Raw genomic sequence first — 10048 nt, 5'->3', positions numbered from 1 at the left:
CAACGTGTGTCACTTTTGTGTTTGAAACGCCCGAGTAAATAAACCACATGTAGAGCTGAGTAAAGAATAACCTGCAGGATTTCACCTTTCTGTTCACAAACAGATCACAGTTTTATCAGTGTGAGACTGATCCTGGATATGGGTGAGGGGTTTCATGGGTGCCTGGTTCTCCTGCAGGTGCAGGGTTTGGCCATGGCATGCTGCAGTCAGGGAATCTCTCCCCAGCTTGTGGAGAGTCAGCAACGGTGGTGGGAGAATCAGAGCAGCAGGTCTGGGCAGGGATGAATTAAGGAGTGGCACAAGATGGAGGTAACAAAGAGGGCTGGGAATGCGTGTTTTAAGGACGATAGGAAACCAGGCAATGTAGAGCGATGCTGGGTGGAGATAGGGAGAGGCTTCCCTCCACACTCAGAAGCAGGGAGCAGAAGGATCTGGCAAGAAGCTGCTCTTAGCTGAAGGTACAGCTGGTCACAGAAGGGTCAGTGATCCCTCTCCAAGTGACCTATTAAATTGTCCCTTCAAGCCCCCACCCTTTCTAGACTGAAATCAAGGACCTCATAGCACAGAAGACGTGTTTACAGGCAAACACTGGCAATAAATTTTTGGGATGCAGACAAGCCAGCAAGTCTCTGACACCAAAGTTCCCACAAAGAGAGAGAAAGGTGGATGCAAACTGGAATTCAAAACACGTGCTCCAGCATGGATTTCCCTCTCCTGCCCCATCCCCTCCTATGGATATGAAGCCAGTTCTAGGCCTATGCTGCCATACCTACAGCCCATCAAGGGCATAGGGAATCTTTCAATAGCATTTAGCAAGCTTCAGAACCAGTTCTCAGGTGTGATATATGGCAGTCTGAATTATGCTTTAAGAAATAAAAAAGAGCCCTTAATAATCCACTTTTTAATGCAAATTGACAGTTATCAAAGAAAAGCAGAAAAGGAAGAGCTGTGGAATACTCTGGCACATCCTCTTCATACCAATGAATTTAGACTCTGTGTGTTTTCTTTTGTGTCTAGTCTGCTGCAAGGGCTTGGCAGAAGCTGGAGCCAAGGCAGCCAGTGGGGAGCACTAGCCTTGGACCTCTTGGCTTGTGCAGAGAAATGTCTCTTCCCTCTGCTCCCCTCCTCCTCTGCAGACAGACAGCCAAACCCCCAACTTAGTTTCATCACTTTGAGAGTGAAGTAACACAAATGACTTCTACAGACTAACCCAGGAAATAAATGGATGAAAGCAGGCTCAGGATCCTATCCCTGTGCTGCATGTGGGCTCGCCAGTCAAACACAGCAGAGTACAGGGCTCTTCCTTCTGGGGAGAAATGTGTGTTTAATAGCACTGAAATGGTCACGGCCCTACAGCCTGGAACAGCCAGAAGCTCTCCAAGTTTCCCCAAACTGTCCCTCTCTGCAGCTTAGCGCTGACTTGGAGGAACAAACTAATCTGTGCACTGACTGAGTCCCTGAGCTCTCCCAGGAGGCTGCTGGCAGAGTGTGCTGGATACAGAGCAAGACAAGAGGTTTCAAACACGGGTGTTTAAGCACTACCAACAGAAAACAACCTTGACATAACAACCACTCACTGCTAACATTTCACCACTACTGATGAGCCACCATCCCAATACATTAAGAAAAGTTTATATAGGAGCAAAGCTACAGCAGCTCCTGGCATCTGCTACTCAAAACAAATTTTACGCCACAGCTCAATGTCAGTTCTGACTCCTCCAGTTCTGTTTACGGTCAGTGTATGGCAGTGTCCTTTCTGCAACCTGAAACCTAACTCACACTCCCACATATCAAGAGAGCATCAGCTGGAGGAATGCAGGAAGGCTGGGACTCAGCTCCTCCCTCAGCCTCAGCCTTTGGACCACCAACCTTGAGAACAGGCTGAAGAAGGAGACACGGCTCCTAAACGTCAGCAGGTTTGTGACTAATGGCAAAGCATCTCCCATTAAGGTCACTCAGTTTCCAATCCTCAGATAAATCCACTGACCTATCCCTCCTGTTTTTAAGGGAAACTACTGCTTCCCAGAAGCTATCAGGATGTTAACAGATAGGATAAACAAAAGGAGAGAGATTCTTGCCTAGCCTCAACCAGCAAATTATTGGGGGATTTTGCAAACAACTTTATAAAAAGGCTCAAGTACTCCTCTGATTAGTCACTTATACTTTTTGTTTATTTGTAATGTTCAGAAAACCAGAATAAAGAGGTTTCCTAGGAAGCAGGGGAAATAGTAAGGTTGCGGAACATGAAACAGATGCATCTAATTGTGAGTCACCAGCATCTCAGGAAATATAACCCCCTCTACTAACATTTATTTGAAACCCATGATGAAATCATCCCTATCCAACACCAGAGCCCTTCTGGTGCCCAAACATTTTGCAGTTCTGCCAGTAATTTGGTCCCAGTGATGTTAAATTGAGCTATAGTGGACACTGGGTCTGTGAATACCTCTGTTGCTTTCCCTCTCTCCTCTGAGAGGAGAACAGCTGTTTTATTTTGCTAAGATCCCTTTCCAATGGCCAGGATAGCTGTACTCAACCTCAACAGTGGTACTGGGGATCAAATCACTGTGTCTGTGTTCCAGAGTCAACCCTGACATGCTATTCCACACCTCATCAGTGAATGCCCCATTTTTGGTTTGTCTGTTCTGCAAAAATAATCAGATTTTCATTACTTACTGAGTTAAATCCCTGCAGAGCCATGTGAAAGCAAAGTTTGCAAAGAGACATTTTGGCTAACAGCTGCCTGGGGAACACCAATTCCCTTTAAAACTTCTCTACCATGCCAAAAATAGCATGCCCAAGACCTTCTCCATAAAAAAAAAAATTAATCTTACCTTCTTTTGCTCCATAAAATGACTGGGATAAAGTTGTGCATATACAAAGCTAAGACATTAACTGTTAAACAATATAGAACTGTCTAATCTTTTATAACCTCTCTCACAGAAAGCAAGAGAAGCCTTAAAGCAAACTCTGCACAGATCAAAAGATTAAGTTACAAGTACATGGGATCCTGGCTGCAATATGGTTTAGACATTATTCACTATTAAACAACTAACTGAAGACGTTCTGTACCAGATTTTCACCATCTTCGGTCCAGCTGTCCTTGGTTTTCACCCTAAAGGGATGCAGTGAGCTCCATCTACAGGGATTCTGGGCACATGCCACCTCGAACTTCCCAAAAACACAGGGAAACTCTTCCTGTTGCTTTATGCTTTAGTGAGAAACAGATAATTATTGTCTGCCACCAATACGTCTCACACTGGGCACGACCTAAAACTGAGGATGAAAGATACACAGAGGAGTTAAAAGAATTTTCCTCAAGTCACTGCTAGGAAGAAACTGTTAATAGTTTGGTAATCTAAAAGCTTTCAACCTGGACTCTTGTCTGAACTTTTGGCACTGTATTCTTTCTGTGGGAGTCACACCTTGCTGTTCATTTTCCTCAGGTTATAATGAACCAGAACTCATTTTCCAGTGCCTAGGGATCTGAAACATCTGAAAAGTTGAGTCCCAGTTAACCAAAACACTTCTCCTAAGTCCAAAATTCTTTATCATTAGTGCTTAAAATTATCTCTAGATTGTGGTGGTGGGGTTTTGCCACATAGCAATGTATCAAGCCCCACAAAACTGCCCAAACCACCCCCCATCCCCCCAAACACACAAAAAGCTCACCCTTCTATTGGCATAAAGCAGTAACTAACCTTTATAGACTGATCTGAACAGAGTAAAAGCAAAATCACTCCACAACTTTCACTTGCAAAGAGTATCAGGGAGCAAAACACAAAAATACATCATTTTCTTGGAAACAAACTTGCCAGATTTAGAATTTCTGCAGCACAAATTGCACTGAGTCTGCGGTCAGGAACAACAGGAATTCTCCACAGGAGCCTGACTTCCACCTTGCTGTTGTTTCCAGTTTTTGACTCTGATTCATAGGCTTGGATTTCTTGGAGGGCCGTGTGTTTTGGAAAACCTGTCAGAGATAATTCATTGATGGACCAATGGCAATAGAAGAAAAATATTGCAGCAGCTGTTTTAACAGATGCTTCTTCACAAACATTTTAATCCTTACGATATGACACATTTTTCTAGATTTTTTGTTTTTACTTCAGCAGAACTCAGGAAAAGCAGGAAAAAGTTAGCAAATATTAGAACAGCTCCTAAGATATGGTCGTCTTTTCTCTGCTGTTATACTCAGTGCTACGTTACTACTTACAAGATAAAAAAGTGTAAGAATCACAAGTTTTGGGGTTCTTGACATGAAATCCTTCTTGTATATGCCACTAACCAAAGACAGATTGAGGAAAATCTTGGATAACAACTCCTCATCAGGTAAAAATCTCTTCTGTCAGAAAGTAAAATAGTAGAACATAAATTTTCTGGATTGAGGGCACAAAAATTTTAAACAGGACGTATCCCAGGATATGAAAACAGAACAGGGAAGGAAGAAAATCATCACGGACAGGAAAAGATTCTCTAATGTTCCCAGCTAAATTATTCACCTCAATGCAGGGGTACAAAAAGAATTTTATGATCCACAATACCACCAAACTAGATAGTCTAAGTCTCAGTGAGCATTAGAAAAGCACTGGACTTTAGTCTTTCCAGATCAAAATAATTGTTCAAAACTTATGCCTGAAGAAAATTATACCAAAAGTCCTCAATACACCCCTGAAAACGTTGTATAAAAATAAATTTATTTCGTAACAGTGGAAACAGGGATTTATTCCATATCTACAGCACTCATGGAGATTCTCTTCCCTGATGGAGAAAGAGAAGTATCTTCAGGAACCCACAATGAAAACATGCAGATGACAGTAAGATCAAACACTATGGGAAGAAATCCCTTAATTAAGTTGAATGTTATAGGTGGGCTTTGAAATATTTTATATTACCATTAACTTACAGACATTAAAAAATACATTTACTGCTTTATATCCTGTGCCAATATTCCCCTCTCTTTCAGAGTCTTTTTTGCCATGCTAAGTTTGAGTGTTTGAAATCTGCATTCCTCATGAACGATTCTTCGATTCTGCTGGAACCAAGAGTGCATATATCCATTGTAGAAGTCAACTGCTGTAAGCTTCTTCTTTAAAACGACTGTTTTGATTCCAACCCAGCCTTCCTAAAAATACAAACAAACAAAAAAAGGCAGTAAGCTTCTTCCATGTTTAAAGTTATCTTTAGCTCCCATAGGCTGGCTTACAGAATTCATTTTATTCAATGTCATCAGGTCTATAAGTCGAATTCCTGCTTGCAGGTGTGCAAAGCCTGTTAGAGGAAATTAAAAGTTCACGGTATTAAATAAAAAAATCTGTTGCTGATCTAAACTAGTACAGAGACTAACAACAGACAATTAAGACAAAAGTTATGCACCACGCAAATACTAAAAACCTCATCTTTAGGGCAGTGAATATAAAACAAATGGGAAAAGCCTACCTTGCAGCGAGCTATTAGTGTTTGGGAAACTTTATGAAACAGCACTGAACCAGGAACAACTCCACAGTCATTTAGTATTTGATCTAAAAGCAAAAAAAGATCATCCTGCATTTTTATGCCAACAAGTACAGAAAAGGTTTGAACCTCTTCTGTTCTTTTGAAGCATGATAACCATCTTGAGTCACTATTTTGCTAAAAAATACGTTATTGTATTCTGTGTTTTATTATAACCAAATGAGCAGAAACAATCAGAACAGTCATTCTTCGGCACTGCTCCATATCTGATCCATGAACTCACTAAGCCCTGATCAGTCACACCCCTTGGCCCACATGGCACTAAGATTCCTAAAGAAAATGGTTTAAAATTTTAATAATTTAAGAGTAAATACCATAAAAAACAGGGATATTATCCACTTCCACAAAATCCAGAAGTTTAATGGTAGTACCCTTCCAGAGTGTCTGCAAAGGAAACTGGAAACAGATGACACATTGAGAATATTTTCACATTTCCAGGCAACTGTCTGCTTTTCTCCTTATGCAAAATACCTCTGATAATAACACTAACAGAAAATTTAGCTGTATGTCTAGACAGATTTTCCTTATCATATCTTGTTTTCCTTGTTCTTCCTCAAACCATTAGCATATGCAGAAGTGAGTTAAGCAATTAGCTACAACAGCTCTTCACTGTGGTTGTTTGCACTGTTTACTGTCATGCAGAGATGTCACTGTAGCATTCCAAACCTTCTCAAACACATGAGGGAAAATCTGAGTTAAGGAAACAACATAAAATTTTTGAGCTGATTTCACACATAGGATCAAGTCCATGAAAATTCTCCTCCACATTAATTCCACCTCTAATGATAAACTACCAGGATTTTAAAACACATGCTAGGTTACAGAGGCTAAAACAACTAAAATTGAGGTTTAGTGATTAGTTAAAGTATCTACGCCAAACTCAGCCATGCTATAGGACAGAAAAAAGTTCAAAAAAATCCACTGTCTCACCATACTCCCTATTGCACGATGCAGTTGAATTATTTGTGCAGCTGTTTGCTCTTCCCATTTTATACAACTCTTCGCTATAGAGATTTTAGGAGCTAGGGGGAAAAGAGAAATTAGAAGACTTCTTATTTTGTTTTGCATCTTAGCAAACAGCTGTACTACTTTATCCTATTTTAAACCTCAGTTTTTCCTGACCAATAGTGGGTCCACAATCCAGCTAAGGTACCTCAAACAACAACTGGAGAAAAGATTTTGTAAACCCTCAATTTGGATTATTTATATTTTATTCTCAGTTGCTCTCTTATTTAACCATTGCACTGCAAATTTGTAACATGTTTACAAGCATGGCTGTAATCCTTCTGTCTGCACGACAACCATGAAGAATAACAAACTCAGATTTTGTGACATCAATAGTGATTTTGATATTGTACAAGTAACTGGAAAAAAAAATTAAGTCTGAAGAATTCTGAAACATTTTCCTCCTGTATGATTCTTTTAAGCCAGTGAAGGCAGTGAAAAGAGCATATTAGAAATTAATCTAAAGAAATACAACCCAGCATGGCAGGAAACTTAAGTCTTCCAGCTGATAAAGGAAAAAACGAACAAGTCACATTAAAAACAACGCATACCTACCAAATGTTACTCCTTCTTTTGGCTGCTCTTTTTTATTTCTTAAACTTTCAGGCAAGTTCTTCAAAACTGCTAACAGCTGCAAAATTAAATTTTGTACAGAGTATTGGCCAAGCTAAGTTTAAGCAATAATAAGCAAAGTAAAACTTAATTTTTCAACAGTGAAACTGTCCGGTGAGCTTTTAGAAAATTGGCTCAGTATATTCAGAAGATGTGTATCATACACACACAGAGTAAAGACATCCTTCCCACTGAATCACAATTAAAAAACACAAGTGATTTTTTTATGGATGATCTCTTCTCTGATATTAATCCCAGAACAGGACTAAAGCTGACTATTAAAATAAAAAAGCAGATATTCATTTAAAAGAAAGAACCTGCACTATTTCCATAGACAGCATTTGGGTTCTTCACTGAATAGAAAGAGAAAAGCAATACACAGGACTGACGCTGACGGCTGATCATAGACCACTGAGCTCTCCTCTCAGCAAGGCAAAGTGCTCACAAACACCAAGCTTCACATCATTCTCCTCTTAAACTTGAAGCCAGCTCAGAACAAGATTAGTAAGAATTCTGTTTGCACATGTTAAAAGCAAAGTACCAGTCAGAAGTGGCACAGCTGGCAGGACTTTACCATGTTTGCACCCATCTTTGCCAACATCCCTTCCAGCTCCTGTGCTGTACAGCGGGGAGGAACAGCAACCTCTTCTTGCTTAATAATTGGACCTACATCAAACCTGCAAGGCAGAAAACATACAACCATACTGGAGAAGCTGAAGCTCAGTTAGCAGTTCAAAAGTCTGTATTCGATATGTTAGCTCAGTTACTAACTACCCTTTTTTATTTTCTCTTAAACTATTTTTCAGATGTCATTTCGCATTATCAAATGTTTGGTTCACAAGACAACACAAGGAAGAAAATATCAGATCTGTCTTGGCAGCAAGATTCTCCTCAGCAAGCTGAGCCTGATATGAACATGAGATCTCAGAAGAAACAATCTGAAATACTCAGAGGAAATTTGTTTCACACTTTCCTGAGATCTATTATTAGACAAGCATTTAAGAAAGAAAAGGTAACTAGGATAATGCATTTTCACAAGCCTTTTAAGCCAGAGTTTGGACTGAAATTAAAACATATAATCTCTCTCATGACGAGACAGGCAATTTATGCTCTGTCCACTCACAGGATGTTAGAGGTGAGTGACTCTGAAGTCTGAAAACCAGACCTTTTCGGTTTATCATACCAAGTCTATTGACAAAGCTGTGTGACTGTTCCCTGTCTGTTCCCTGTGATAAAGTTAATAATTAGAGAAAAGGCCTGGAGTGCAAATTACACACTTACTAAAATACTGTAATTGTGGCAGATCTCATATGGTCAGATGAAGATTTCTAAGTGTTTCAAACTTAAAACACACACATTAAAAAAATTTGTGATTACATAGAATGAGTTAAATGATGATTTCAGCAATGATGATTTAAAGTCCCGAGAGGCAACAGCAACAGTGAGTTGTCTGCAAAGCACACCAAACCTACCTTTTTGGTCTTATTTCCATAATTGTCACTCCAGTCACCTTATCACCATGAAGCACTGTGTGGACTATGGGTGCAGGACCACGCCATCGTGGGAGACAGCTGGGATGGACATTCAGCACACCACTGGAATGAAATGTTGACAAGTTAGAGTAAGAATGGTACCTGAAACATATGTAAATGGATCTGCAACATATATTACAGTGAAACTACTATCTGCTCATATCTTCTCGTGTACTGGCTTAAATATGCACTTGAAGGAAAATTCGCACTACATAAACTTCAGTTTCTCGCCAAACACGGAAAGAGAGATGTGAGGAATAAAGGCAAACACATTCTGCTGAATATTTGCATAAATTTACATCCATGTGTCAAAGAGCACTGAACTTCACAATGACAGCAACAGGGTTCAGGCTAAGCAGATGAACCCAGGGAAGCTGACCTCACCTAATGCAAATCACAGATGCTGCCTCAAAACTAGAGTGGAGCTTTGCTAACAGAACAGTGACACTGTCCACACTTACTATGGGAACTGCAGAACGAGGTCCTCGCTTAGGAGACGTCCAAAAGACGCCACCACACCCACATCAAACTGCCCCACAGGTCCCGTGTGTGGCCACTCGTGCACAGGCAGCTGGAGCTCCCTGGCACAGCTCCTCACGGGCAGGTCCCCAGGCAGGCGGGAGGGCAGGGTCACCACCTCCAGCCGAGACACAAGCGAGTCCTCGCTGGGCTCCCTGGAGTGGACAAGGTGTTGAAGGCGTCATGCAGGCAGACTGAGGCGAGGGCTGGGTTACCTCCACCCCTCGATATGCCCCTGTGCCAATCCCCATAGTCTCTGTGATCCTGATCCCCGTCCCACGCTCAGGCTCCCTCTCCCTCCTTTCCCTGCCACCCTCTCTGCCTAACCCACGGTCCCTCCCGCGCGACTCCACCTCATCCTTCAGTAACCTCTGAGCTTCATCACTAGCCGTCATCTCCCATCCCTCTGTGCCCAGCACTTCCCTCACCCTCTCCAGCCCCTGCCGTGTCCCCTCAGGCTCCGCGCGCCCCAGGGTCCATCTCCCCCCATCAAGCTCCTCCCTCACGTCCCCGTCCCCCGTGTCTCCTCTACCCCTCTCTCCCGGCCCCGTCTCGCCTCAGGACCCCCTCTCTCCTGGGACCCCTCTCCCCCGTGCCCGGGCGATACCCGGCGGCCCGGAGGGCTCGCAGGGCGGTCACGGCGAAGCGGTCGGTGCCGAAGAACAGGACCCGCCATGGCGGCCCCGCCGCCCTCACGCCCTCGCTCCAGGCGCGCAGCACCCGGGCCCGCATCGCGGGGCTCCCGCCGCGCGCGGCGATGACGCACTGGGATCCGCCCCGGCGCGGGGCCGCCCCTCAGGGCTGACGCGGTGCCGCCATGATCGTAAAATAGAATTGCAGGCGAACCTGGGTTGGAAGGGACCCCC

General features: G+C 42.6%; 1 protein-coding gene across 1 annotated transcript; it reads right to left on the bottom strand.

Moving 5' to 3' along the window:
* Nucleotides 1–2149: 2149 nt before the first annotated feature.
* On the bottom strand, nucleotides 2150–9944 carry MTFMT (mitochondrial methionyl-tRNA formyltransferase). Its single transcript, XM_042039704.1, has 10 exons — nucleotides 9790–9944; nucleotides 9125–9337; nucleotides 8604–8726; nucleotides 7706–7808; nucleotides 7075–7150; nucleotides 6445–6536; nucleotides 5829–5910; nucleotides 5440–5522; nucleotides 4907–5125; nucleotides 2150–3973 (listed from the first exon to the last, which is right to left on the bottom strand). The coding sequence occupies exons 1-9, from the start codon at nucleotides 9912–9914 to the stop codon at nucleotides 4925–4927; spliced, it is 1098 nt and encodes a 365-aa protein (XP_041895638.1). The 5' UTR covers nucleotides 9915–9944; the 3' UTR covers nucleotides 2150–3973; nucleotides 4907–4924.
* Nucleotides 9945–10048: the final 104 nt, after the last annotated feature.

Source organism: Corvus kubaryi, unplaced genomic scaffold (genome assembly GCF_017639235.1).
Source record: "Corvus kubaryi isolate FWS band 111438036 unplaced genomic scaffold, C.kubaryi_AGA036_p1.0 37394, whole genome shotgun sequence".
NCBI lineage: Eukaryota > Metazoa > Chordata > Aves > Passeriformes > Corvidae > Corvus > Corvus kubaryi.
This window is presented reverse-complemented; position numbering and strand designations above follow the sequence as displayed.